The 27,613-nt window shown below is 47.5% G+C and overlaps 6 protein-coding genes across 6 annotated transcripts; 3 read left to right on the top strand and 3 right to left on the bottom strand.

The window, feature by feature from the left end:
- Positions 1 to 318: 318 nt before the first annotated feature.
- Positions 319 to 3,619, bottom strand: APOLD1 (apolipoprotein L domain containing 1). The gene is made up of 2 exons (XM_021552705.2): positions 3,531 to 3,619; positions 319 to 1,392 (listed from the first exon to the last, which is right to left on the bottom strand). Exon 2 carries the CDS (start codon positions 1,385 to 1,387, stop codon positions 647 to 649), a length of 741 nt encoding a protein of 246 aa, XP_021408380.2. The 5' UTR covers positions 1,388 to 1,392; positions 3,531 to 3,619; the 3' UTR covers positions 319 to 646.
- An 8,126-nt stretch (positions 3,620 to 11,745) lies between these two features.
- On the top strand, positions 11,746 to 12,417 carry LOC144245868 (histone H1.01-like). Its single transcript, XM_077783158.1, is given in 3 exon segments — positions 11,746 to 12,077; positions 12,145 to 12,266; positions 12,269 to 12,417. Coding segments are annotated over 3 exon segments (603 nt in total).
- Positions 12,418 to 12,786: 369 nt separating this feature from the next.
- Positions 12,787 to 13,278, bottom strand: LOC144246339 (histone H2A-IV). The gene has a single exon (XM_077783598.1). It carries the CDS (start codon positions 13,240 to 13,242, stop codon positions 12,853 to 12,855), a length of 390 nt encoding a protein of 129 aa, XP_077639724.1. The 5' UTR covers positions 13,243 to 13,278; the 3' UTR covers positions 12,787 to 12,852.
- A 234-nt stretch (positions 13,279 to 13,512) lies between these two features.
- LOC116183110 (histone H2B 5) lies at positions 13,513 to 14,065 on the top strand. The gene has a single exon (XM_021552859.3). It carries the CDS (start codon positions 13,580 to 13,582, stop codon positions 13,958 to 13,960), a length of 381 nt encoding a protein of 126 aa, XP_021408534.1. The 5' UTR covers positions 13,513 to 13,579; the 3' UTR covers positions 13,961 to 14,065.
- Positions 14,066 to 15,383: 1,318 nt separating this feature from the next.
- LOC144246337 (histone H3) lies at positions 15,384 to 15,910 on the top strand. The gene has a single exon (XM_077783596.1). It carries the CDS (start codon positions 15,424 to 15,426, stop codon positions 15,832 to 15,834), a length of 411 nt encoding a protein of 136 aa, XP_077639722.1. The 5' UTR covers positions 15,384 to 15,423; the 3' UTR covers positions 15,835 to 15,910.
- A 188-nt stretch (positions 15,911 to 16,098) lies between these two features.
- On the bottom strand, positions 16,099 to 16,613 carry LOC144246338 (histone H3). Its single transcript, XM_077783597.1, has one exon. It carries the CDS (start codon positions 16,577 to 16,579, stop codon positions 16,169 to 16,171), a length of 411 nt encoding a protein of 136 aa, XP_077639723.1. The 5' UTR covers positions 16,580 to 16,613; the 3' UTR covers positions 16,099 to 16,168.
- Between the last annotated feature and the right edge of the window lie 11,000 nt (positions 16,614 to 27,613).

Below are 27,613 nucleotides of genomic sequence, written 5' to 3'. Positions count from 1 at the left end.
TTGCCCTCCCTCACAGCAAAATAACAGATAACTTGCTCTCACATGCTACAGACTTGCTTTTACTCTAAAAAACAACAGTTTTCCTTTGGAACAGAGGCCTCCTTTAAAAATAATATATATATACACACTCTTAAATACAATATCATAAGCTTAAAATCATTCTATGTAAATAAATAGAATACAAACATCACAGGTCTCAGTCTGGAGAGGTTTCTCCAAACAGATAAATTCTGGGCCTGCTATTTCACCCTGGGATGGTGAACTATCCGTACAGTCTGTCATATCTGGAGCTGCTTCTTTCTACAGCCTTTCCAGATGTACCTTGGTAATGGGATTGTACTCTACTGGAAATTGGCAGCTGCTGGCTTTTTTAGGGTACTCCAGCCCTTGTACCACACACAGATTCGTAAGTTGTTTACAAACCAGGTTCAGTCAGCATCAGGTATTTCATCTGCCTCCTGACCTACTTATTTTTGCTGCCTTGAGGAAGCAGAGCAGTGAAGATGGCTGGGGAAAAGGGGTCTGCAGAATGTCTGCCTCACAGCATCAGCACCATGAACTGTAAAACAACAGGTAGCAGTGCTAATGGTCACAGTTAATAATGTAATGTCTCCAAACCCAGTTTTAATATGGGCCGAACGCTGTTTCAGCTGGACGGTCTCAGGATCTCGGCAGTGGTTTTAGCATCCAAGCTGAGTCTCCTCGTACATGGGGAAAGCTCTGTTCTGGACTCAAGAAGATCACAAACTTCATCCATTGCCCTGGTGCAGGTCTCCAGGTTGTCAGCCAGCTTCTGGATTTTGGCCTTCAGCACAGCCTGGCTTACTTTAGTGACCTCCTTTGTGTATTCGGGCACGAGGAAGCTCTGGGAGCCGCAGAAGACCATGAAGCAGACGGAGTTGTAGAGCGAGATGGATGCCCTCTTCTCTGACTGGCGCAGTGTAGGGTCGCCCGGGCCCTGCCCCCGGCGAAGAAACTCCAAGCAGCCGAGTATTTCCCTCATCTGTTTCCGACAAGTCATTGCAATTTCCTGCACCTTCCTCACCTCCCGGGAATTGCAGAGCACTGAGGAAAGGTCAGAAGTGATGCTGACGGCCCCCCCTGCCGTGGCCAGGCCCAGACCCACAGCCGATGCCAGCAGAGATGCTCCCAGTGTCGCCGGGCTCAGGGACAGCCCCAGGATGGCTGTGACTGCTCCGGCAGCGGTCAGGGTGCTCCCGCTGACATTGGCAATCAGGGACCTCTTGCGGAGCTTGTTGAGTTTCCGAGCTGCCTTGTGAAGGTGAGCAATTTGGCCACGCAGCCTCCGTCTCTGATCCAGCAGGGCTACGTGGAAGTGGTGCGTGGGGTCTGGTGTCGGTGGAAAGGCAGCACTGCTCCTCTCCATGGCTTCTGTCCAGAGAAAGAAAAGTCTGGGTTGGGATTTGTGTAAAAAAGCACCATGAGACATGCTTATCCTTATCCCATTTCAGGGATGGCATCCAGCCAAATTTTTGTTGCTTCAACCCAGCTACAAGAAGGTTTTTCCATCTGTACACACATACACACTCACGTACACACGCATACCTATGTGAATGTGTATATTTAATTACATATTCCATTGTAACTTTCAGACAGCAAAACTTTAAAATGTTTTTCTTAATCCCTGCAAAGACTAAAATATCCTAGGGACTGGGGTCAGAGGTGCTGCTACCATTATCTCTGTGAAGACACAAAAGGTCTTTTGAAACCCTGGGCACAGAATTCCCTTTAGATTAGGTGACTCAGCACCCAGAAGAGCAATGCTGCCAGAACTAATCTGTTGTCCCCAGAACCAATCTGTAATCTGATGGGATTCAAAAGGACATCTTTCACAAGAAAGGTCAGACTCCAAGGAGGTGAAAGCCACCATCCCAGGTTTTTGTTTAGGGGTGATTTCCTGTTAAAGGAGGACAGAGGGAAGCTGCTGAGTGGGGACTACGTCTGGATTTTCCATATAGGAGGTGAGGAGCTTATTAATGCCTTGGACGGGTATTGTGAACATCCTTCCTTTCTTTAAGCTTCAGCAACTCAAGGCCCTGCAGCATTTTTTTTCCTATTGTAACCTGGTGTCAGTGTATGAATAAAGATGGGAACTATTGTTCTGTGGTGCTTAGTCCAACCTGTGGTCATAAATACCCAGTTACAGTGTCAGGGAGGCCTCTGAACCTTGTTTAAATGCATTGTGAAGAGCACATCAGAAAAGCAGGCCCATTTTTAGTGTGCACTCCCTGGCAGTTGGGGAAATGGGAAATACAGAGGCCTGTGAATAGAAAAGGCTTGAAAACTGCTGGGTCTGGAAAACCTCCCCTGGCAAAATAGCAGGAGAGGCTTTGCTTCTTGAAGATGAATCTTCAGTGTTTCTGTGCTAGACAATCTCTGTTTGCTGTCTCTGTTCATTGCCACAAGTGCAGAAGGAAATGTTCCAATAAATATTTTCAGGTTGCTGTAGGGCTGCAAAATTCTCTACAAAGGAAGCCAGCAACTTCAATCTTGCTTACAGGGAAGCTGAGACAACAGAGCCAACAGGAGTGGTGTAGCTGATTGTCTGGTGAAAGCAGAGTTTTGGTTCTTCACAATACTGCATTGTGCACACAGCTGTGCTGCCTCTGCACCTAGCAAGGTCCAGCCATGGAGCTGAGAAGCTGTTTGGAGCCCATAATGCCCTCACAGACAAAAGGAGTCTCTGTAGCAGAAAGACCCTGTCACTAAAAAAACTCTGCACTGCTGCTGTTACCTTTTCACTTCTAAGTCTTCTGTACTGTGGGAACTGAAGGTGCCTGGTCCCTCATAAAGTCACACTATGTAGTTAGGATCCCTGGGGCTTCATTCTGCAGAATCCTCATGTTGCAGAAGGAGAAAACTTTGTACCATAGTTTTTCCATCTGTAAGTGTATTAATAAATAATTCTCACTGCAATCTTTCCCCCTTTTGCTGGCTTGTCCTAATTCATCTCACACCTTTAAGATGCCCCCCATGCCCTTCAGGAAATGTCCCCAGTCTCTCTTGGTGTCCTTAGGTCATTTGAATCACTTAGTACATTGTGCTTCTCTTAACTGGAGCCTGTGTCCTATTATTTTTACACTATAATTAGAAATAAAGCTGGAAGCACAAGGACTAACACTAGTCTAAATGGATACCAGCACTGAAATGGACAATGAGCATATCACCAATAACTTAACAACAGATCAATATGATGATCATTAAATATGCTAATTCTTGTAGCCTCTTAACAATTTGTTCTGAAGATTTACTTGCTGAGAACTGTCTCAGATAATAACAGCAACTATCTCACTGAATTATTAGAACTATCATTCATTGTATAGCATAGGCCATGTAGTGATGCAAATCTTTTCACATTGATTAATGACAGCAGAAAGGAAAAAAAATCCAACTCCTGCTTTTAGAGAAAAATCTCCCCAACACTAAAGGTATACATGAGTCCAAAGCCTGCAAACAGTTTCCTAATAGAGTACTCAGAGACACTAAAAAAATTATTGGTTCAAACTTACCTTCAGTTTCCAGCCACCCTCCCAGAAGACAAATTTTGATCTGTTTCTGGAGGAGACCAATTTATAGCTCCTGTGGACCAATTGCTGCGATGGGAATGCTTTGCCTCATACTGGGAGTTTGCCATTTCCTGTTCTCCCTTGTGCAGAAGGATGTGACACACTTGAAAGTGACCTGTGGGACAGTGAGCACACATCATGTTCAGGAAATGATCCCTGCGAATGAACATTGTGTGTTCACTTTTCCTGAAGTGTAGGGTGGAAAAAAGGTTTAAAAATCGCAGCCTATTCCTGGCTCTGAGGTAGTGCAGACATTCCCTGCAGGGAACGGTTGCCTTTCCTTTCCCTGAAATAGCAACTGACTTTACTCTGTGCTGGAGCTGCCAATTGTTTGATGACTTAAGTTTCCCTCCACTACACATCTAGAGCCAGGGGAGCTATCAGCCAGCCAACTACTCCATTCAAGGCCAGTGTACTTTTAAAATCCCAGCTCTTTGGGAAAATCCATAAAAGGGAAGCAGCCCCACAGCAAGATCATTACTCTAAATTCCCATCCCTTCTCCTTCCCAGTACATAAAAACATGCTGCAAAAGGAGTGATCATCCTGTGGATTTACTCTATTTCTTAACCATAGGCACCACAATGGTTGAGAAACAGGCCCCTTGTTTTCCTGAGGTGCCTGCCCAGCAATCAGTAATCAGAAAAAAGCATCATTTGGATCCTCTGTTCTGCTGTCTGCTGTTGCCTGGAAGTTGTGCCATACAGATGTGGAGAGAGGGAAGAAGTGATGAAGTTGTTGGGTAGAAACAGCCTAAGTGCCACTCCTGTTGAACCATGTCCAGTTTTAATCAAAGATTATTTTGATGGTATCGGGAAAAAGAACTTCTTTGATGGCACTCAGAGGTAGTCCAAAGTGAAATGTGTGTTTATTGAGACAGGGTCTGTGGTCCTGGGGACACTTCTTTCGAGCTGTGCTTGAAGATGGGGCATCTCGTTTCTTGTTTGGTGGATTCTTACTCTTCAGGACTATTTGTTGAGAGGGAAGCTCTGCTTTTGCCTCTGACCTATCTAATCTGAAAGCTATCTAGCTGTCACTGAGTGTGAGGCTTTCTTGTTGAATTTGTCGTTTGTGTAGCCACACAATTGCTGGAGCTGACCTTAAAAAGGGCTGAGACTGAGAAGCAGCAGACAGGGAGAGAAGTCTAGGATTATTCATTTCAACAGAAACTTAGTTTTCAACTATGTTAAAATAGGTGTGAAATAGTATGCCAAATGTTTTCTCTGGGGTGGACCTACAGGAGATGAAATGTGAATGAAAAAATAAATAGCATGGGAGAGTTATTACAGCCGGTTGCAGACATGAAAAGAGAAAACAATATTTTGAAGTAAAATGTGCAATCCTGGTCTGTTACAATCTGTACATACTGCGCGTTAACAGGAAGGTGAGCTTTGACACTGAAGGAAACTGTGCTTTAGCCCTTCCCTTTGTTTTAGCAAGCATATGCTTGAATTTGAGCCCATCTGCCTTGGCAAGGGTTTGGAGTTGACAGAGAGTTCTTTTCTCACATTCCCAAATAGAATAGGGCACTTTTTTTTCATGTGACTGCATTTGTGTTAGAATTTGTGCCTGCAGATATGTCCTTGTTAGGACAGCAAGTTTTAGTAAAAGTGAAATAACAAAGAAAAGGAAAAAAAGGGTCAAGAACGAGCCTAAGATGATGACAGAGTTTTGGATGCTCTCCTTTTCCTACTTGTCTTCTTTCAATACACTCAGCTGCAAAATATTTTCTAAAACTCCTGTAATGCTCACTCTGTGGGCAAGGACTTGATTAGGGTGCAGAAGAGATGATTCATTTTTCTTAGACTATTCCCTAACAGATTTTCATGTCCACTGAAAGATCTGCACTTCACTCAAGATCAGATGTTGGTCTCAGCTAAGGATGGTTTCTCACAGGAATCATCCCTGGGCTCCTTCACCATTTAAAGAGAATATTTCCCCATAATACACCCCTTTAATAAGGTGCATACCCAGAAAGTATGGACTTCATGTGAGGAGCTACAGATGTCAATGTGATTTTAGAGAAGAGATGTGTGTTATAAAAAGAAACACTATTTCCTAGCAAGTGGCCCTACCACAGCATTTTGCTATTGGTTTTTGGCCTTGCTGACACTCTCAGAAACATCACTCTGGTGAGACTGCTGGTCTTCTTTCCCACTGATAATTAGAAAGACCAGCTCCAGCAAAGATGAGCAGGTGGGAATGGGAGCTGGATGGGAGAAAAGTGTCTTCTCTCAGCACCTGCCAAGGACTGAAAGGCTTCTAGTGCCATTAGTGCACTTGCACAGATGGAAGTACATCTGCTGAGTCACCAAGTAGGTTCCAGGAGCCTGCTTGGAGTGAATCTTAACTTATCAGGGATCTCCGGATGTGTGAAGTAGGTCTGACTCTCGCTGGGCAGTTCTGCAAGCTGGCGGAGGCCTGACCATGCTGCCTGCTGTACACTGCTGCCTCTTTGTTGGTGACCTGAAAAGTGCTTGGGCTTGACGGTGGAAGGGGCACAGCAGGTGTTCACAATGACCTGGCCAAAAATGCTTCGCCCTTTCCTGTCTAGCCACATCCTCTTGAAATGCCTGAGGGCACTCTATGGGAACAGGTGACCAGAAAAGAGAAGGAAGGATGTTTTATTGCCTCAGCTCTCTTCCTTTCAGGCAATTTTGGCAGAAAGGACTGGTTTTTATGCTCCTGATCTCTCCAGCAGAAGGGATACATGGCAGAAATGTCTGATTTGAAGCTGTTAGCAGCTACTGTGATGTAACATTTGAATGCAAATGTGTAACATTTGAAGCTGGAGTTTCAAATAAAGACTTCCTTGACTAACATTGTTTTGATCAAATAACTGAGAAAATTTGAGTAAATTTACACTTACATACCATAGTTTTAGCAGGAGATTTCTGCCATTCTTGGTACTTTCAACCTTAACTACTAGACCCTGGAGCTAAAAGCTGTCTTTGTTTTCTTTTATTTTCTTTTTCATTTGTATCAAAGACAAATCTTAACTTTTCACAGCAAGATATTAATTTAGAATCAATGAAAACTAGAATAGACCAAAACTAAAACTAAGCAAGCAAATTGGAACAAATAGGCTGTATCAGCTATTAGTAACCTTACCAGCAGATCCAAATTAATTTTTTGAAAGCATTCCAGAATGTGACAAGCTGCTCTCAGCTCTGGTCACCGGTGTATGTGGGTCCTCAGCTGGGTTTGAAGAAAGTTGCAAAGAGCAGAGGAGGATGGGGGGAACAGGAGATCCTATGGGATGAGAATACATCTTGTTAGTTCCATTTAAGCAGAAAATTAGCCAAGTGCACTGACTGTGCCTGCTTTGTGAGCGAGCATTCGTGTACCAAAAATACCATCCCAAATTGCCTTGTCAAAACACTGTTAGCAGCGTTTGCAGAGATCGGGTATTTATTTTGATTCAGACAATGAATACCTGCAGTGCATTTGAACAGAGCAGCTTCCGCTGCCACTTGCCAGCTTTAATGACATGTTTCAGTGCAGGCTGTGTGGCATAAGACTCTGGTGCACAAAGGAGCAGCTCCACACTCAGCCCGTGAGCCTCCAGCCCTGGCCGTGGCACAGCTGTAATTCAGCGCAGCCACACGCGGGCTCTGCTGACCCCAGCGCTGTTGGAGAATGCTTTTCTCTGCTCACCCTCTTAGCAGTGGCAGCAGCAGCACCACACCAGAGCAAATCTGGCTACCCATCCCCTCCAGGACTATAGAAAATAGAGAATTGTTTAACATATTTCCAGAACCACAAAGAAACCTCTTAGGTTGGTAAAAAATAGAAACTAGGTAACCTGGTTTCTCATGTCTCTTTTTCAATAGACTTCTTGATGGCTGAGTTCACAAGGCAACATTTCTCTTGAAAGAAGAGAGCCTGGATTCTTCTCACCTACAAAATCTACTTATTTTTGTAAAACTTTCAAGAAGTCAGTGTCTTTGAAATCTTGACTGCTTTGTCAAATTCTGTTTGAGATTGCCTAGGAACCACAAAAGCTACTGTGTTATGCTGACTAACCCTCCCATTTGGCACAACAGAAACATGACAGGGACACAGAGGCCTGAAGAAGTCCAGGAAAAGTTAAAAGCTGTTACCTTGAACTTCAGATAGAGACGCATCTCACCTAACTTCAGCCCTCTTTAGAGGTTCATACGCAGTTTATTCACACTCTGAAGCTCCCTCTAGAGACAGGAGAAGAAAAGTCATCTTCAAAAGCTCCTTCAGTCCATCTCTTCCAGACATCTGCTCTATAATATGTGACAAATTATAGACAGCAATTCTTTATCACTTTCCTCCCACAGGTTTGCTAGGTTTATGTTATGATTTCAAATATCCTGTCCCACAGTCCCTGCTCTGGGCCAGAGATGGTCCCTAACCCAGCCCTTGCTGTCCTGCAGTGTGAGCAGGAGATGCTGTTGTGCAAGACTGTGTGGCAGTGGTGCATTCCTGCCTGTCCCCTCTGATAGCAGGCCCTTCTCCCCCATGGATTTGTCCCCCTTCTAACACCAGCAGGAACATTTCTGAACTACAGAACACTTGCACAAGAGGGATGGATCTCATCTAGATCCAAAGAGAAATGGGCATCTGGCTGTGAGTATGCAGTGTGGCCTTCTGTACCTCCCAAATATTTGTCATACAGGTACCATTGCTTGCATCCATACTTAACTCAGTATTCAGCAGGAGATAAATGGCTGTTGGGATGGCCTTTATGTTCATCATAAATCAAGTCTCTGTATTTGACAAATTTGCTTTGAAAAGTGTTCATGAACGCTTTAAGGTAAAATTGCATTCTTGATAAATTCTTAGAAATTGTGAATGACTCTCAGTTCTTCTATCTCCAAAACAGAGATAGGCTTTACAGGTTTGGGAAAGTCATGGTAATATGAAATGCAGTGCAGTTAGGTGTTCACGTAGAAAAGTCATAAGGAAGGAAAGGAATAGGAGAAAGAGTTCAAGAAGAATTATCCTCAGTATGAGTACAAACAGCTGAACACTGGACCTTTGTAAGATTCTCTTTCTAGGACTTTTAATGCCATCTAGGTGACTGTTCAGCTTTGTTCCCTAGAGACAAATATCACAAAAAGTATATGCAATAATTGGAAAGCTATCCTAATTTTGCAATTTTTTAGTTGGCTAGCAGGCAGTAAATTTGGTTTGGATTACTGTATAGTTTCGCAAGTTAATGGGCATTTGTTACTGGTTATAATAATCTATACTTTCCATGCTGTCTGGGAAGTGCTCTAAGGGGCTTTCAGATCTGCTCTCTTGCAGTGCAAGCTGGCTCACATTGATAGCACCTGCAAAAAACAAATTGTTCTGTAGGATTTTCAGGAAGCTTCTTGCTACTCTATGAGAGATCTCTGTTCCTACTGACAGTGCATGCAGAGACTGACAGCCTGGAATACCACTGAGTTCCTGTTCTTGATTTCACCTTACTTCTAAGGTGAGGTAGCAAAGCTGGTGGAATTGTGATGGTAAATGCATAAGAGGGAGGGATTAAATGCACAATAAGTGAGATCTCTCTCATTAAAGATCCTTCCTATCTGTTCTTTTTTATGTCTGCATTGCAGGGGAATATGTGCTGCTACACAGTTTGACCATGACTAGAGTAATGATCTCTGGTGCATAACTTCAGGTTTTTGTGCTGCTAATCACACAAGAAACAGCAGGTTTTGGGTGAGGAGGGTGAACCAGGAACCACAGTCTTTGTATATTTACATCTCTGTGAGGTTATGCTGTATTTCTATCTCCTTGTAGGTCTTGATTATTCTCTTAGACTTCTGCATCCTTCCCCTAATAAAAATTACTTGAGTGCTTGTATATAAAATGGTAATGAGATTATATAATCTTTGTAAAAATAAGGAAAGGGCATAATGGGATAAAAATAGAAGAGGAAAATCAAATAAGTAGGCACCCCTAAAATAATTTAGAAATTTAGCCTCAAGTTACTCAGTTTAACATTTGATAGAGAATGGTGGAGGCAAAAGTGGAGCAAGATGAGGACTACCACAATGTGTCACAGTGCTGCTGTGGTACATACTGAGAATCTTTTCCTCTGGAGATGGTTGTTGTTGTGGTTGGCACCACTGTACAGGATACAGGCATACACTATACAGGCATACAGCTGTGTGCCAGCTGTGTGAGTAAATTAAAACAGTCTTGGGAATATTATGCTACAAGCTGGAGGGAAGCGTGCAATTGTGATGCATTATTACTCTTGTAAAATAAGATTTGCAGAGAATGGGGAGGTAGAAAGGCATAGGTGATTGCAGAGCTGGTGACTACAAAAACCTGCTTAGACACTGTAACACATTTAGTTTTTAAAGGACATCAAGGATTCTACCAGACCTAGATGGGACAGAGCAGACACACAGTCATCCAATTGAAATTTTAGGGGATGTCAACAATTTCACTATTTGGTTCTTTATGCCCCCTACTACTACATGGTGTAAATGTTATACAGTCAAGTTCTCTTGCTTTGTAAAATTTCCAGAGAACCTTAGTCTATAAGCCATCCCACTTCAAGCATGATTTGAAAGCCCAAATCCAGATTTGCTGAATTTGCTGTCTTATTGGCACTCTCTGCCTCATCATAACATCATAATTCCTCAGCTAGGGGACCTCAATGGCCAGAAGGACTTAGAAAGAAAACATAAATGCAATAAAAATGTGTTTATTTTCCTAAAGTATTTTTTACCATAATTATGAAAGAAAATGTCAAAGTGCCAATAAGAGGTTTTTTTTTTTTTAATCAGACTTTGTGAATTAATTGAAGATGAAGAGTCTTCCAAAATCTTCGAGAGGTTCATTTTACTGTTCTCTGGTGAAATGAAATAAAGAAGTGCAGTGGTATTTTTCCACTCAGAGATTTTTCTTCTTGTTGAAAAAAGGAAGTTAATCATAACTGGTCAGCATCATGCCTAAACTATTCCAGTGCAGTTTGTTTACATGAGGTAGAAATAAATGCAGCAATTTGACCATGCTATATTATTGATGCCCATTAAATTTCAAGGTAAATGAATTAGGAACTCCTGACAGAGACACAAAACTATACCCAAAGTTGTAGCTGGTAGGAATATATGCTAATGGGGTAGTCACCACAACATGCATAAAGAGCTTTGCCTCACTTTGTGCTGCAGCCAAAGCTTTTTTGTACAGAAACTGCTGTGACATGATCGTATAATGGAAAAAGAGCAGTGAGCAAAAATTGTGTTTTTTCTTTCCAGCTTCAGATCAAAAATGAATGGTGCTCTGACATCTCTTGCCAGACTCAAGATCTGCCCATTTCCCCCTCCCATCAATGTTAATGAATCACATAAACTAATTGTACATATTTGGCACTGTGTACTTCATTTAGAGTGTGATCTGTTTCTGTGCACCAGACACTTACATGCAGCTCTGTGGTCTAACACAAACTTTTTAATCTTTGGTGTTCAGGTCCCAAATTATTCCACTGATATTGCAGAGCCTTTCACTAAGTTACAAACAGGAAATTGTTTCAAAGAGGGTAGCCCATTCTGAGGGGGATAAAGTATGTGCTGTCTCATACTTCATGCATAGAAGTGTGGAACATCTGGAAACTTTATGTTTGCAAGTAAAGGAAAAAAATATGCCTGAGTGTTTCACCGTAGGCAGAGGTATAAACCTCGGTAGGAGAAGTGGCAGCACAGCTTTGTGCTACCTCACTCTCTTTGAAGTCACTTTATTTTAAAGAATGTCATTCTGTTTGCTTTCTTATCTAAGGCAAAAAGGATCCTCTGTAGATTAATACTGAGTTTTCTGACTCACGTTCACTTTAAAGCAGAATTTCGAATTTACGAAGAAAAACAAAATTTTCTCATTCTCGAGGTCCGTTTGCTAGCAGGACTCGGGATTTTTTGTCCCCTAGCTATTCAAATCCAATTGGTTTCTCGACAAGACATCATCAAGCGAAAAACAGCCGCTCCCACGGCATTACAGATGTAGAAAAACGAAGATTTCGTGACAGATAAAGTAGAAAAAATCCATTCTATTTCATCTGAAGAAACACAAGACGGAGCGCGGGGCACCGGGCTGCGGCGGGGCCGGGCGGGGCCAAGCAGCGCCCGCCGCGCTGCACTAAACGGGGGCGCGGCGGGGCCGGGCCCGCCCGGTGCTCCCCGTTACACCGCAATGCCCGAGACCGCCCCGGCCAAAGCTCCCGCCGCCAAGAAGCCGAAGAAGGCGGCGAGCGGCTCCAAAGCCCGCAAGCCCGCGGGGCCCAGCGTCACCGAGCTGATCACCAAGGCCGTGTCCGCCTCCAAGGAGCGCAAGGGGCTCTCCCTCGCCGCGCTCAAGAAGGCGCTGGCCGCCGGCGGCTACGATGTGGAGAAGAACAACAGCCGCATCAAGCTGGGGCTCAAGAGCCTCGTCAGCAAGGGCACCCTGGTGCAGACCAGAGGTATAGATGCGTCTGGCTCTTTACGACTCAGCAAGAAACCCGGAGAAAAGGCGCTTAAAAAAAAATAAAATATATATATATACATATATATATATATATATATATATATATATATATATGTATATATATACAGTAATCAAGCCCAAGAAGCTGGCAGCTAAGAAGCCTGCCAGTGCTGCCAAGAAGGCAGTGACAGCAAAGAAGAGCACCAAGAAAGTTAAACCTGCAGCCAAGAGTCCCAAGGTGACAAACACCACAGGAAAGCGGTGGCAGCAGTGAAGAGCCCGGCTAAGGTGAAGATGACGGTGATGAAGTCCAAGGTAGCCAAGCTGAAAGCGGCTAAGGCAAAGAAAGCAGCGCCCAAGAAGATAACCCCACATGGAGAGCCATCAACATTTTCGTAAACGGACTAAAATGCTCGGGTTGGCACCGTCTTGGGGAAGGGTGAGGGGTAACAGCAGTCTGCTGGTGAATGTGCTCTTTGAGTCCGGCAACAGCTCGACGGGCACTTGAAATGGTAGGGGAAAGGTAGCAGCGCCTTGGTAACTTTCAAAATGCTTACGACGCACAGGGATTGGTTGCTGAAGGGCTGACCCGCTTCCTGGAACTGCTGTCAGCCCCACCCTTGAGGGAAGTAACACAGCGTGCGGCTGGTGCTGCATACACGGAACTGCGTCAGGCGCTGACAGTTATACACCCGAGACAAGCATTCCAAAACCTCCCATGGGCTGTCACCATCGTAATGAAATTCAAGCTCTTTCTCGGAATATGTAGGTGGCTCTTAAAAGAGCCTTTGGGTTTCTGACGGTTTTAACTTCACAGCCTTTGTTCCTCGGCGCTCACTTGGCTTTAGCCTTGTGGCTGTCGGTCTTCTTGGGCAGCAGCACGGCCTGGATGTTGGGCAGCACGCCGCCCTGCGCGATCGTCACCTTGCCCAGCAGCTTGTTGAGCTCCTCGTCGTTGCGGATGGCGAGCTGCAGGTGGCGGGGGATGATGCGCGTCTTCTTGTTGTCGCGGGCCGCGTTGCCCGCCAGCTCCAGGATCTCGGCCGTCAGGTACTCCAGCACGGCCGCCAGGTACACGGGCGCGCCGGCGCCCACGCGCTCCGCGTAGTTGCCCTTGCGCAGCAGCCGGTGCACGCGGCCCACGGGGAACTGCAGCCCGGCCCGCGACGAGCGCGACTTGGCCTTGGCGCGCGCCTTGCCGCCCTGCTTCCCGCGCCCGGACATGGCTGCAATCGAAAAACTGAACTCTACTGCCAACAATGATAAATTCGAGTGCCGAGCTCGGCTTTATATACCGCTTCAGCGGAAGGCGCGACTTTCGATTGGCTAAAACCAGGATGTGCCTAAACCAGCCAATAGGTACGCGGATCCAGATTTGACCAATGGCAATGAAGGGTGTAGCTTTATCACTGCAAAAACTTGCCTCAGCGAATAATAGCTTAGCTTGCCTGAAACCCTAATTTGCATAACCGCCCTATAAATACGGGCGCTCAGACGGGCAGGCCGTTCGTTCTCTCTCGGAAACGTTCCTAGTGCAACTCTACTGAGGGGACTCGTGATCATGCCCGAGCCGGCCAAGTCCGCCCCCGCGCCCAAGAAGGGCTCCAAGAAGGCGGTGACCAAGACGCAGAAGAAGGGCGACAAGAAACGGCGCAAGAGCCGCAAGGAGAGCTACTCCATCTACGTGTACAAGGTGCTGAAGCAGGTGCACCCCGACACGGGCATCTCGTCCAAGGCCATGGGCATCATGAACTCCTTCGTCAACGACATCTTCGAGCGCATCGCGGGCGAGGCGTCGCGCCTGGCGCACTACAACAAGCGCTCCACCATCACCTCGCGGGAGATCCAGACGGCTGTGCGCCTGCTGCTGCCCGGCGAGCTGGCCAAGCACGCCGTGTCCGAGGGCACCAAGGCTGTCACCAAGTACACCAGCTCCAAGTAGACTGCTTCTGAGTCATTTATCCGATAATTTCAACCCAAAGGCTCTTTTAAGAGCCACCCACCTTCTCAGTAAAAGAGCTAATCCTGTGGCGGATTTCCTACCTGTTATGTGGGTTTTTTTGTTGTTGTTAATTTCTTTTTTTTTTTTTTTTTTTTTTCTGAGCTGAGAGTAATGAGTTAAGTTGCGGTGTAAAAGTATCATTAGTTATAAGGAAAGTAGTATTGGCGGTGTTCGTAGTAAACTTAGGCTATGTCCTGCACCTGATTCAACAGATCCGAGGAGGTTCATAACGCCCTTAAAAAGCCCTAGCAGTTCGTTTTGGTGTTTGTACGCTGTAGGGGCAGCGGGTAAAACAAATAAATGTTGCCGGTGGATTCCCAATTAAAAAAACCGAAGCACATTCCCGAAGGCTGGAACATGGTATTGCTCTACTGACCAGTATTAATGGAAGACGGTGTAAACCGGGAGCACTGACAGCACAGGTGCTTTCGGACCACCTAGTGCTCTTGTTGCTTGCTCTCCTGATACAGAAAACAGACTTCAAGGTGGATGCCCACTCCCCGGCCGTGCAATGTGCGTTGTCGCGGGTTACAAGGGAAAGCAAAGTGGAACGCGTTCTCGCCCCGACCTGCTCAGTCCCCTCACAGGTAGCGCCAGGCACAGACTCCCCAGCGTAGCTTTTTCCCGGCTTTCGTCCGCCCCCCGCCGTTTCCCCGAGCCCCGTGCCCGCCGCCGCCGAGGCGCGGACGGGGCCGGAGGCGGGGGGCAGAGCCGGGGCCGCGCCGCTGCCGCGCTCGGTCCGACCTGAGTGAGGACTGCGCGGAGCCTCCCCGTGGGCGGGCCCGGCCCCTCCCGCCCCTCCCGGCACGGCGCTGATTGGCGGCGCTCGCGGCTCGCGGCCCCGAGCGCGCGCTTCCCCGGGGCGCGCTCCCCGCAAGGGACGCGGCGCTTCCAGCGGGCCGGGGCAGCCGCCGGGAGAGCTCGGCGGGGCCAGGGAAGTCGGCTGCCGCCTGAGCCTTCAGCCTTTCTGCCGCGGCCCTGAAACGAACGCGGCTGCTGAGCGAGAAGAAACCGCGAGCCCCCGGGGAAGGAGGTGGCTGCCGGCGGCAGCTTTAACCAGCGCTCCCGGGGCCGGCAATGGACGCGAGCGGAGCGGCTTTGGGAAAAACAGGGCGAGCCCGAGGTTCGGGCGGCGGCACCGTTCTACACCGCTCGCCTGCGGTGCCGCCGCCGCCCCGGGGCGCCTTGCAAGGCGCTGTTGGAAGGGGGCGGGGGCGGGGCGAGGCCAGGGCGCGATTGCCGCCCCGGAGGCGGGGCTTTTCCCGGGCTCGCGAGAAGCGTCCAATGGCAGCCGGCCGGCGTCGCGCGGGCGCGGGGCCGGCGCCATAAATAGCGGGGCGGCGGCGCTGTGGGCTCAGTGTGCGCTGCGCTGCGCGCGGGGGGCTGTGTGTTGGTGCTGGGCCATGGCGCGCACGAAGCAGACGGCGCGGAAGTCGACGGGCGGCAAGGCGCCCCGCAAGCAGCTGGCCACCAAGGCTGCCCGCAAGAGCGCGCCGGCCACGGGCGGCGTCAAGAAGCCGCACCGCTACCGGCCCGGCACGGTGGCGCTGCGCGAGATCCGGCGCTACCAGAAGTCCACGGAGCTGCTGATCCGCAAGCTGCCCTTCCAGCGCCTGGTACGCGAGATCGCGCAGGACTTCAAGACCGACCTGCGCTTCCAGAGCTCGGCCGTCATGGCGCTGCAGGAGGCCAGCGAGGCCTACCTGGTGGGGCTCTTCGAGGACACCAACCTGTGCGCCATCCACGCCAAGCGCGTCACCATCATGCCCAAGGACATCCAGCTGGCCCGCCGCATCCGCGGCGAGCGCGCCTGAGTCTCCGGCCGCATCCCTTTCTGTGCAAACCCAAAGGCTCTTTTAAGAGCCACTACATTTACAATAAAAGAGCTGGGTTACTGTTCTGTGGAATTTACTGTGTTTCGTAGAAGCTCATCTCTATCAATATGACCGTAAGCTATTATTACGGGCAATCAATATCCCGTAAGACAATGCTTAGACGTTCCTATCTATTCCTGGTGACCAATGCCCTAAAGAATACATAAACAAGTGCCACAGCTCTTTCAATTGTGCATGTAGTGGCTCTTAAAAGAGCCTTTGGGTTTGCATGGGCCACTTTAATGCCCAGCCGGTAAGGGCTGCGGCAGGGAACTCAGGCGCGCTCGCCGCGGATGCGGCGGGCCAGCTGGATGTCCTTGGGCATGATGGTGACGCGCTTGGCGTGGATGGCGCACAGGTTGGTGTCCTCGAAGAGCCCCACCAGGTAGGCCTCGCTGGCCTCCTGCAGCGCCATGACGGCCGAGCTCTGGAAGCGCAGGTCGGTCTTGAAGTCCTGCGCGATCTCGCGTACCAGGCGCTGGAAGGGCAGCTTGCGGATCAGCAGCTCCGTGGACTTCTGGTAGCGCCGGATCTCGCGCAGCGCCACCGTGCCGGGCCGGTAGCGGTGCGGCTTCTTGACGCCGCCCGTGGCCGGCGCGCTCTTGCGGGCAGCCTTGGTGGCCAGCTGCTTGCGGGGCGCCTTGCCGCCCGTCGACTTCCGCGCCGTCTGCTTCGTGCGCGCCATGGCCCAGCACCAACACACAGCCCCCCGCGCGCAGCGCAGCGCACACTGAGCCCACAGCGCCGCCGCCCCGCTATTTATGGCGCCGGCCCCGCGCCCGCGCGACGCCGGCCGGCTGCCATTGGACGCTTCTCGCGAGCCCGGGAAAAGCCCCGCCTCCGGGGCGGCAATCGCGCCCTGGCCTCGCCCCGCCCCCGCCCCCTTCCAACAGCGCCTTGCAAGGCGCCCCGGGGCGGCGGCGGCACCGCAGGCGAGCGGTGTAGAACGGTGCCGCCGCCCGAACCTCGGGCTCGCCCTGTTTTTCCCAAAGCCGCTCCGCTCGCGTCCATTGCCGGCCCCGGGAGCGCTGGCTAAAGCTGCCGCCGGCAGCCGCCTCCTTCCCCGGGGGCTCGCGGTTTCTTCTCGCTCAGCAGCCGCGTTCGTTTCAGGGCCGCGGCAGAAAGGCTGAAGGCGCAGGCGGCAGCTGATTTCCCTGGCCCCGCCGAGCTCTCCCGGCGGCTGCCCCGGCCCGGTGGAAGCGCCGCGTCCCTTGCGGGGAGCGCGCCCCGGGGAAGCGCGCGCTCGGGGCCGCGAGCCGCGAGCGCCGCCAATCAGCGCCGTGCCGGGAGGGGCGAGAGGGGCCGGGCCCGCCCACGGGGAGGCTCCGCGCAGTCCTCACTCAGGTCGGACCGAGCGCGGCAGCGGCGCGGCCCCGGCTCTGCCCCCCGCCTCCGGCCCCGTCCGCGGCTCGGCGGCGGCGGGTACGAGGCTCGGGGAAACGGCGGGGGGCGGACGAAAGCCGGGAAAAAGCTACGCTGGGGAGTCTGTGCCTGCTGGCAGCGCCCATGCAGGAGTTTGCAGTTCGGGAGCGAAAGTCCTTACTGATGGGCAGGGAAGGAGGATTGGCGTTAATCTCGAATCTTTTTGCTCAAAAACAAAATAACTGAAAGACAAGACCACAGCGCCGTCTGGAACTGCGTGTGCTTTGAATTTTTCCCATTCACATTGGCATCCGTTCACGTAGCTCAACAGGGAAGCACCATGTAATAGCGGTCAGGAACAGATTTGTTTCAGCAGTTTTGGGACCGCTGACTCAATTCCTTTGTCTACCTCACTTCCCCCAAATCGTGCATGTACCAAAAGCCGGTCCCCAGCGTTTTTCAAACGAATTATGGACGTTTACTTCTCCATTGAAGGAGATGTAGAACACATCCTTTTACCTCAAACAATGCACGTCCCATTTTCCTTACCATTTATAATGCTTCCACAGCATTACCTCTGTTTTCCTGAAAAAAAACCCAAACGGGACAGCAAAGTCAGATCACCATAGCATCAGGTCTTTTATTGAAAATATGGTCCTAGGTGCAGAAGCAGTTTACATGGATCTGGTGTATTTGGTGAGAGTCTTGATGTCCTCAGAGATGGATGTTGCTTTCTCCTGCCAGCTATATGCTCTGGGCGGTTTAAGAGATGGGGTTGCTGAGCACTGTGAATTCTCATGGGCTGTAGAGAAATGTAGTCGCCGTTGCCCCAGATCCATGTATGTGGATATTCATGTTTTCTCGCTATCAAAATGCAGCGTTTTTCACGTGGTACAGAGGGGCAGGGACCCTGTGGACACAGAGTGAAGCAATGTGTGTGTTTTCCGCCGGTGCTGAGGAATGAGTGTGTGTTGAGGAGCAGCAAAGCGGAGTTTTTGCCATTTGAAGCGCAGAGTGATGATGTGTCATCAGGAGAGGAGACATGCGTGCCCCATCAGGCGCTGACTGAGGTGTGTGCCAGCCGCTGCAGAGTGATGCCACTTCTGGGTGTCATGGAGCAATGGGTGTATAGGGAAGCAGCCGAGTGCTGTGTCCACTCCTCAGGGAGCAGAAAGAGCCCTCCGTCAGGGAGGACCGAAATGACACAGTAGCAGGTGCTGGTGCAGAAGGATCTGTGCTTTTGCTGGGCTCAGGAGGTGCCGTATGTCGTAGGGAGCAGAGCGATGTATGAGTCAGGGGTGTGGAGGGCTCTGAGTGTCGGGACGTAAGGCTAACGTGGATCAAGGGTGCTGAGCGATGTGCTTCTGGCAGCGGGTCAGGAGCATGTGGGAACGACTGCGCAGGGTAACTCAGAGATAAGGGACTGTCGTGCACTGCGTGCATCATCAGGCACAGTGATTTGTTTGTAAAACAGTGCAGAGCGATGTGCTTTCCTTCAGGAACAGGGTGATATGTGTGTAAATTGGTGTACAGTGATGTGTGTGGGTGGGAGGAATGCGACAAGGCCTGCGTCATAGGGAGGAGAGGGCTGTGTGTTTCAGGAAGCACAGAATGAAGGCAATGAGGGCAGCAGTGGTGAGGAGCGATGTGCATGTCCGGAGGGTACATAATAATGTTGGCACTGGGGAGTGTAAATCTAATTTGTTTTTCAAGGTGCACTTTTTTGGGATCATAGAGCTATGTGTATGTTAGACACACACTGTGTGTATGTTTGCATATCGTTTTATGGTAAGCATATTATGGAACATTTAGAAAGTGAAGGATGTGCACACTGAACAAAGCACAGTACTGAAACTCAGCAATGGGCTGTGGAGAGAAGAGGTCACTATAATAAGTAGCCTATGTTGGGACTCCAGAGAACTTGGAAGGAGACATTGTGTCTCCCTTCTCCCACTCCCACCTGGGGGTGAATGTGTTGTGCAATTCACTAGATCATAATTTACCAGTTTCATTCCGTGTTTCTTCTGTTGAACTTGCACAAGCTGTGACAGTGCAGCGAGAGGTGAAAACCTTCCACTTCTCTATGCTCCTGTCTACCGAGCATGGTGCTGCCCTCTTTGTCTGAAGTTCACTCGGCAGTCGGACTCTCCCTGGCTCAGCCAAGGGAAGATGAGCTGGTCACCGAGGTGTCCACCGCACTCAGCGACAGCATTCTGCCTAAAGCCACGACTCGTTCTGCTCTGGCCATGGCCCGCTTCCCTCTCTGCTCTGACTGCAGCCACACTCCTGGCTTCTCTTGGCACCCAGCTTAATGACTGAGATGTTAATTACACACACGTTCCCTTGATGAACTTATATCTGTCTCATGTGTCTGGTCCTTTCCAGAAATATTTGTTTTATGGGGGCCAATTACTTTCTGTTTCTTGAATCTCTGTAGGAAGCCCTTGAACTTATTGACCCCAAATTAACACTTAATGGGCTTCCGAGGTCTGTGTGGAAACAGAGGAGTTGTACACAGTCCCACAGTTGTACTCGTGCCCCGGAGCAGCTCCTTTCCCGTGCTGCTGCACCCTGGTTAGCCCGTCTTGTGCAGGTGGAACCACCAGGCACTGACAGCAAACCTGACCTTGCTTTTCCTCTTGGTACTAAGTCTCTGTCTTATCTGGATGTTGAGTGAAAAGCAACTTACATGGAACTTTTCTAAGTATGGGAACTGCTGAAATAAGTGCCATGTCCTGTCTTGTGTGGAAGTATTGGACTCCTCAGATCCTCTCCATTTGCCGAAATCTGTGGAGTACAATACATACGGGAAATTGCCACAAATAGAGAAATTGTTTAGGGGAACCTGTGATGGTCAGGCCCAGGGGCCAATTCGCAGTAGGATGCTGACTGTCAATCTTGCTCATCACCTGCCTTCACCATCTACATTTTCCCATGCTGGTCTGACACACTCCATCTCCTCTCTTCGGCAGCTGCAGCTGCAGGCCCTGTGCACTCACATGGGGAAGTGGGAAGGATGTCTGGCCGGAGCGGGAGGAAACCTCTGGCACAGCCTGGAGTGAAGGGATGGTGCAGAGTTCTTCCTGTCCCTCCACTCCTCAAGGCACGGAGAAGTCTGTGCAGGCAGTGCCGGGGAATCCAGGCACTGCTCCTTTTAGCAGTCCAAAGCCTCCTCACAGCCTTCACAAGGAGCAGATTGTAGCTTAGGAGCACACTCCACCCCACCCCTTCTCTCAGTGCCACACCTGTGCACAGATTTGGCCGTGAAGCCACACTTCACCTAATCAACACATCAGTTATTGCTATTTGATCTCCTGTGCTATCCTTAGCTTTCCAAGAACACTTTCATACAGCCTCTTAAGGTGAAAATATCTTGGCACAGGATGAGAGGAAATTTCCTTTTCTCAGTAATGATACAAAGTGTTTTCACTTCTCAAAACCATGTCAACCATCACCGACATAAATATTTTACCAAACAGCTTAACACTTTTGCTTGTATATGATCTCAAAAAGTCTCATGGTCCCAGGATTTTTTGTTTGTTTGTTTCTGTTTTATGAAATGAAGATAGTCTAAACTCTTGATGGATTTTTGCAGATGGGTCATCTCTCTGCCACTGATTGCCTGTTACAGTCTTCTCTCTAATAGGCACTGATGGCTATGATATTTTGCATGTGGAATAAAGTCATGTGCCATCAAAAAAGATAGTGAGTAACAGCTGAGATCACCACCAGAAGGCATGGTAAAAACAAAAGCAAAAACCAAAATTCACCATTAACAAAAAAACCCCTCAACATATAAACACTCACAAAAACCAAAAAACCCCAACAAACAACTTTCCAAAAAAACCCAACAAACAAACAAAACCTCACCACCACAACAATAAAAAACCACACCCTAAAAAGTGAATTCCAAAGTGACCCAGGCAATATAAATCAGTTTTTCTTTGGGAGTTGCTTATCAAACTGCATTTGCAAGGAACAAAACCATAAGAGCCCCCACAGTTAGTTTGATGTCTTTCTAGAAAAATTTCTATGAAGAGCTGTAAATGAGTAAGCTGAACTGCTCAGGGTGGATGTACCCATGATATCACAGAAATGGGAACGGCAAAGAGAAACATTTGCACATTTCAGACAGGGATTTTAACACCCTTTTGTTCTTGTAAAAGCCTTTATTTCCCGCAGGAGCAGCCCATACAGATATTTGACAAGTCTGTTCCTCTCTACTTTTTCTGTGCTTTCAGATTTATGGAACAACTATTCCCTGAACACAGAATGACATTTGGAAGGGAAGTTGGTCCCCATTGCCGGTTCCACGTGGTAAAAAATCTGACCCTGGGCCAGAAGTGCAGAGCAAAAATGCTTTATTCATCACACTAACAGTGTACAGGCAGATTCCATTGCAGTTCTCCTTGTACTTCTACATCCTTTTAGGACTCTATTCCTGTAAGGAAAACACACTTCTTGTTCATTGGACATTCTTTCTCCCTTTCCTTTGCCAGACTTGACGGTAATTTGTTTTTCAAGTTTTCTCAGACTTGAAATTCTGCTCTTAAAACCTGCTGGTTTTAACACCTTGACTTTGGGGTTGCATTCAGTCTCAGGTTTTACCTTCCATGCTGTGCCTTTGTGTCTCTGATTCCACTGGCTCCACTTTCCTGGCTCAACCTCACACCAACCCCATCCCAGCAGACCTGCTCAGTGATCCAGGATGGTGTGGCTGTGATCCCTGCCACAATCACACTCACCATATGTATTAAGTATGAAAAAGAAATGTAGTAATTCAACTGATTGATTGATTGAATGATTGATCTGAACAGACTCTTGAAATTTTCCTTTAACTGAGCTCAGAAGTTATCAAAAATTTTGTGGCCTGGAATGCTCAAGGAACAATTTTTCTCTTGCTTTGAACCAAAATAAAGCTGTTGAAAAAATCTGAGTATTTTTGTAAGAAGGGAATTTAAAAAAAAAAAAGCAATTGTATCTGTGTAAGACCTAAATTTCCTGCCTAATGCCTACCAAAATTCTGCCAATGGATTTTTTATTTTAAGAGATTGGTTTTCTATCTGGGGCTTTTAAATCTCTATGTATACAAAAAAATTTTGTCATGGGCAGGAGTCTTTGCTCTAAACTGAACAGTATGTAATTATAAGTTCTTCCCTATTGAGACATGAAGTTTTCTTACTCATGTAACAATGTATTATGATTTAGAACATCATGATAAATCAGTTTTTAAATATAAACCACCATGCATGGACAAAAGATGTCTTTCAGATCACACAATGTCGGCAATAACATCAAGGGCAGGTTTGAGTTGCTGTGAGTAACTCTGTGACTTTAGTTATGGGGGTTTTTTTTGTACTAGAAGCACCCAAAAGTCAGAATGAATTTGTATGTATGAAATATCACGGCTCAGGAGCACAAGCATCAGGAAGGGCTTGAGAAAATATTGAAATTACTGTGCAGACTTAGGCAGCCCCAGGTGGAAAACATGGTAATGGGGCTTTGCAGCTACAGGCCTCATGCATGACTTGATCACCCTGTTTGAGGTATGCATGTATAGGCTGCACTCCTGCCCCTCAGCTGCATCTGTGAGATGGATGTCTCCTTATTTCCTCCTGAGAAAACACTGAAAGTCAGTCACAGTCACAGTTCACTCAGTGAGATTAAATGCAAGACTGAAGTGCTGAAATGGATGGCTATAAACTGTTCAGACGGATCAGGAAAGAAGGGTGGGGGCAGGTTTTCTTCTAGGTAAAACCAAAAAATTGTGGATTGTTTGCAAAGAACTGTGTTAGAAAAACAGTGATGAACAGCTGAGAGCTTCTGGGTACAAAACTAGAGGCCAAGCCAAAAAAGGAAACCTTATTGTTGATATTTAGCACAGGCCACCCAAACAAAAGAAGGAGGATGATGATGAAGCTTCTTTCTCCAACTACAGGTGCCATCATATTCACAAGCTCCTGTTGGGACACATCAGTCAACCTGACATCTGCACAGATGTGGCACAGAAAGCCATGAGATATGCAGGAGACTCCTAGAGCATGTTGAAGATAATTTTTTATCCAGGCGAAAGAAAGTCCAAGGAGGAGAAGCATTGCTCAACCTGTTCTCACCAACAAAAATTGAGTAATTGAAGAGGTCAGGAATAGCTATAACCTGGGCTGCTGCCTGAGCCCAGACCTATCACAGATTTGAGGGATATGGGCCAGGCAAATCACAGAGACAAGATATTTAATTTAGTAAACATTCACTTGCTTAAGAAAATAGGATATGGAAACCCCTTGGAAATTGCCCTCAGGGATCAAGGAGAAGGTAAATCAAGACTGAAAGTTATTTAAGGACATTTGTCCCACAGAGAAGGTGCACTTGATTCCCAAATGTAAGAAAGCAAGCTGGCAAGGTAGAAGACCAATATGGCTGAGTAAAGACCTTCTGGTCGAACTGAAGTGCAAGAAGTAAATGCACAGGCAGTGGAAGCAGGGATACATATCCTGGGAAGAATGCTGTCTAGATGTGTAGGGATGGAATTAGAAAAGCTAAAGTACATCTGTAACTGAATGTGGCAAGGGACATGAAGAATAACAAGAGCTTCTGCAGGTACACTGACCAGAAACAGATGACAAAATAAAATAGCCCCCCCAATAAAAAGGACAGGAGATTTAGTGACAACTAACATATAGAAGACTGAAGTACCCTACAAATTATTTTGCCTCAGTTTTCACTGGCAGTCTCTTTCCCATCTCCTATGTCTGTGACACTCAAGGCATAGACTACAGGAATTAAGTGTCTCCTCTACTGTAAGAAAAGATAAAGTTCAAGACTGTCTGAGGAACGTGAATAAGCAGAAATCCATGGCACATAAGGGGATTCATCCCAGGGTCTTCAGGAAATTAGCAGCTATAGTTGCAATTCAAATACTGTGTAATATTTTCACCAATAACAAGAGTGAGATCGAGTGCACCCTCAGCAAGTTTGTGGGTGACACCATGCTCAGTGGGGCCATTGATTCACTGGAAAGAAGGGATACTGTGCAGAGGGACCTTGACAGGCCTGAGGAGTTGGACCCCATGAACCTCGTGAAGCTCAACAATGTCAAATGCATGGCCCTGCACCCACGTCAGGGTCATTCCAAGTATCAGTACAGACTGCAGGAGGAACTGATTGCAAGCAGCCCTGCATAGAAAGACTCAGAGATAGGGGTAAATAAAAATTTGGACATGAGGTGGCAATGTGCATTTGCTGCTCAGAAAGCCAGTGGTATCCTGGGCTGCATAAAAAAGAAAGAACAACTAGCAGATTGAGGGAAGTGATTCTCTTCATCCATTCCAATGAGACTTCACCTGGAGAACTACATCCATCCCTGGGGTCCCCAGTACAATAAAGATTTGGAGGAGGTCCACAGGGGAGCCATGGTAATGATCAGGGAGCTAGAACACCTCTGGCATGAAGAAAGGCTGGGAGAGCAGTGGTTGTTAGGCCTGGAGAAGACAAGGCTCTGGGCAGACCTCAGTGTGGCCTTTTGATATATGAGGAGCACTTATAAGAAAGACAGAGAAAGACTTTTCACCAGGGCCTGTAGTGGCAGGGCAAGGGGCAAGGTTTTAAAAGTGAAAGACGTTAGATTCAGCTAGGTTCCAAAGAAGAAATTTTTCATTATGAAGGTGGTAGAATAAGAGAAGTTGTTGATGCCCTCATTGGAAGATTTCCAAGCCACGTGGGACAAGTCTTTGAGCAACCTGGACTAGTGAAAGATGTGTTTGCCCAGGACAACAGTGTTGGTCTAGATAATCTTTGAAGGACCCTTCCAACACAAATCATGCTATGATTCTGTAGTGCACCAAATCACATGGGCTCATAGGAAGGACCTTCCTGAAAGCCTTTATTCATACCAGAAGAGGAGAAAAGGGAGTTTTTGAATTCCTGACTGAACTTTGGAAAAGTTTTGTAGAATCATAGCATTATAAAATAATCTGAGTTGGATGGGATCCATCAGGATCCATCAGATCCTTGCCATGTGCAGGACAAGCCAAGAGTTGTACTATGTGCCTGAGTGTGTTGTCCAAATGCTTCCTGAGCTCTGTCAGGCTGCTGCTGTGACCACTTCCCTGTGGAGCCTGTTCCAGTGCCCAAACCTCTGGGGAGAAATCTTCTTCCTCATATCCACCCTAAACCTCCCCTGACACAGCTTCATGGCATTTCCTTGAATCTTATCATTGGTCACAGGAGTGAAGAAATCAGTGCTTGCCTCTCCTCTTCCCCTCATGAAAAAGCTGGAAACTGTGATGAGGTCTCTCCCCAGTTTCCTCTTCTCCAGGCTGAACAGGCCAAGTGATCTCTGCTGCTCCTCATACAGCTTCTCCTCCAGACCCTTCACCATCCTCATGGCCCTTCCGCAGATGCTCTCTGATGATAAAATGCCTTTTTTATAGTGTGGCACCCAAAGCTGCACACAGCACTAGAGGTGAGGCCAAGCAGTGCACAGCAGAGGGAACAATCTCCTCCCTTGCCCAGCTGGTGATGCTGTGCCCCAGGACAGGGCTGGCCCTCCTGGCTCCCAGGGCTCATGTTCAGCTTGCCATCAACCAGGACCCCAAGGTCTGTTTCCTTGGCACTTTTTTCCAGTGTCTGGTTCCCCAGTCTGTACACACAATGAGGATTGTCCTGTCTCAGGTCAGGTTCCAGCACTTGTCCTTGTTAAACTTCACATGGTTCAATTGCCAATCTCTCTGATTTGTCAAGGTCTCTCTGCAGGGCCTCTCTGCACTCGAGGGAGTTAACAACTCCTCCCAGTTTAGTATCAATGGCAAGCTTAGTATTCCTTTGACCCTGAATTCCAAGTTGCTAACAAAGCTGTTGAAGAGGACTGGGTGAGGATGGAGGCCTGCAGAAGCCGCTGGTGACAGGCTGCTGTTACCCACCCCAGCCCCTGTAACTCTTGGTGCCTGATGTGTGAGAACCAGCCTGGCTGACACAGCAGGCCCCGGCTCCCCGCAGAAGGGAGTGTCTGATTACAATTATCCTTCTTTTCCTCAAAACAGAGGAGGTCTTGATGTGGGGTACAGATGGTGCTGTTTTAGGGGGCTCCTCTGTCCCAGAAAAGCTCACCTCATCACTTGTCTGACTTTCTACTTCCAGGGCCTCATGCCTGTTGTAGAAGGTGCCAGTCCTACTCGTTCTGGTTTCAGGAGGAGGAGGAAGCTTCCTCTTGGTCTACCACTTCCAAATATCTTTGTCCACTGTACTTTAAAAGTGTTCTGTAACCAGAAGGATCAAGAAAATCACTGCCTGTGCTCCTAATTTTTCAACCAATCAGCCCAAGGTCAATTGGTATTTAATAAATAGTCTGTTAGCTTGACAGTTTATTTTAAGGGGAAAATAGAAGACAGAGGTAATCTTGTTTTTACTGAGTACATCATAATATCTGAAGCAATTATTTTTTAAAGTAAGTTCACCCATTAATTAAGGGAATTAAACTTATTTCTCTTTTCCTCCCCCACCTGAAAATCTTTGCAAGATCTCTTTCCATTTCCTTATTTCCTTAGCCTAAAACCTGTCTATTATTGTGAAAAACAAAATATTAGAAGTCCACATAGGTGGTCAAAATTTTGGAGGGTCAGGAAAAGTTACCTTTAGGAAAGCACATAGAATGTTCCAGGAATGTGCTGCTATATCAGGTGTTTGGAAGTAGGATAGAGGCCTAGCCTAAACCCAGAAAATTGCATTTGCTAAGGTTCAAAACAAGTTAAAGGCAAAAGAGCTAGTGACTCTGAGTTGTTAGAATGGATTAAGATACAGAATTTGAAGGAAATTTGTATGCTACAGAATTATCACCCAGAAATTTCTCCCCAGTGGTGTGTATCTTTCCCAAGAGTTTCACTTCTGTGCCAATGTAGTTCACAACCCAAAATTCACAGTGGATTCAGTAGGTGAAACTACCACAAAATACAACATAAGGAGAAAATCAAATCCACATCATCTACTTTTTATCCTCTCTCACATGATGTTTTTCTGCTGGTTGTCTTCCCTAGAAAAAACCTCTCTGAAATGCCACCACATCTCTTGACAGTCTCTAAGTACACCCCAGTCAAGATAACCTAGCACCACTGACAAATTCATAAAACTGACCCCACCATCATCAAAATTTTACAAGTCAGTGTATGATATTTTATTACTAAAATATAAAGTGAAAGAAGTCAAACAACTGCATTTACAATAATGTGAGTCCATCACGTGGGTTTACAAATGCTCAAACAAGACTATCCCATTGCTATCCAACTCATCTCAAGAAAAATAATTTTTATGATTTTTTATTTATCCCACATCACAATAGTCATACATCAGAAAAAGCCATGCCATT

This window comes from Lonchura striata, chromosome 5 (genome assembly GCF_046129695.1).
Source record: "Lonchura striata isolate bLonStr1 chromosome 5, bLonStr1.mat, whole genome shotgun sequence".
In the NCBI taxonomy this organism is placed as follows: Eukaryota; Metazoa; Chordata; class Aves; order Passeriformes; family Estrildidae; genus Lonchura; species Lonchura striata.
The sequence above is the reverse complement of the archived record's forward strand: the minus strand, read 5'-3'. Positions and strand labels throughout refer to the sequence as shown.

Coding starts and splice junctions, on each gene's coding strand:
- APOLD1 (XM_021552705.2), bottom strand. CDS start 1,387: ATGGAGAGGAGCAGTGCTGCCTTTCCACCGACACCAGACCCCACGCAC.
- LOC144246339 (XM_077783598.1), bottom strand. CDS start 13,242: ATGTCCGGGCGCGGGAAGCAGGGCGGCAAGGCGCGCGCCAAGGCCAAG.
- LOC116183110 (XM_021552859.3), top strand. CDS start 13,580: ATGCCCGAGCCGGCCAAGTCCGCCCCCGCGCCCAAGAAGGGCTCCAAG.
- LOC144246337 (XM_077783596.1), top strand. CDS start 15,424: ATGGCGCGCACGAAGCAGACGGCGCGGAAGTCGACGGGCGGCAAGGCG.
- LOC144246338 (XM_077783597.1), bottom strand. CDS start 16,579: ATGGCGCGCACGAAGCAGACGGCGCGGAAGTCGACGGGCGGCAAGGCG.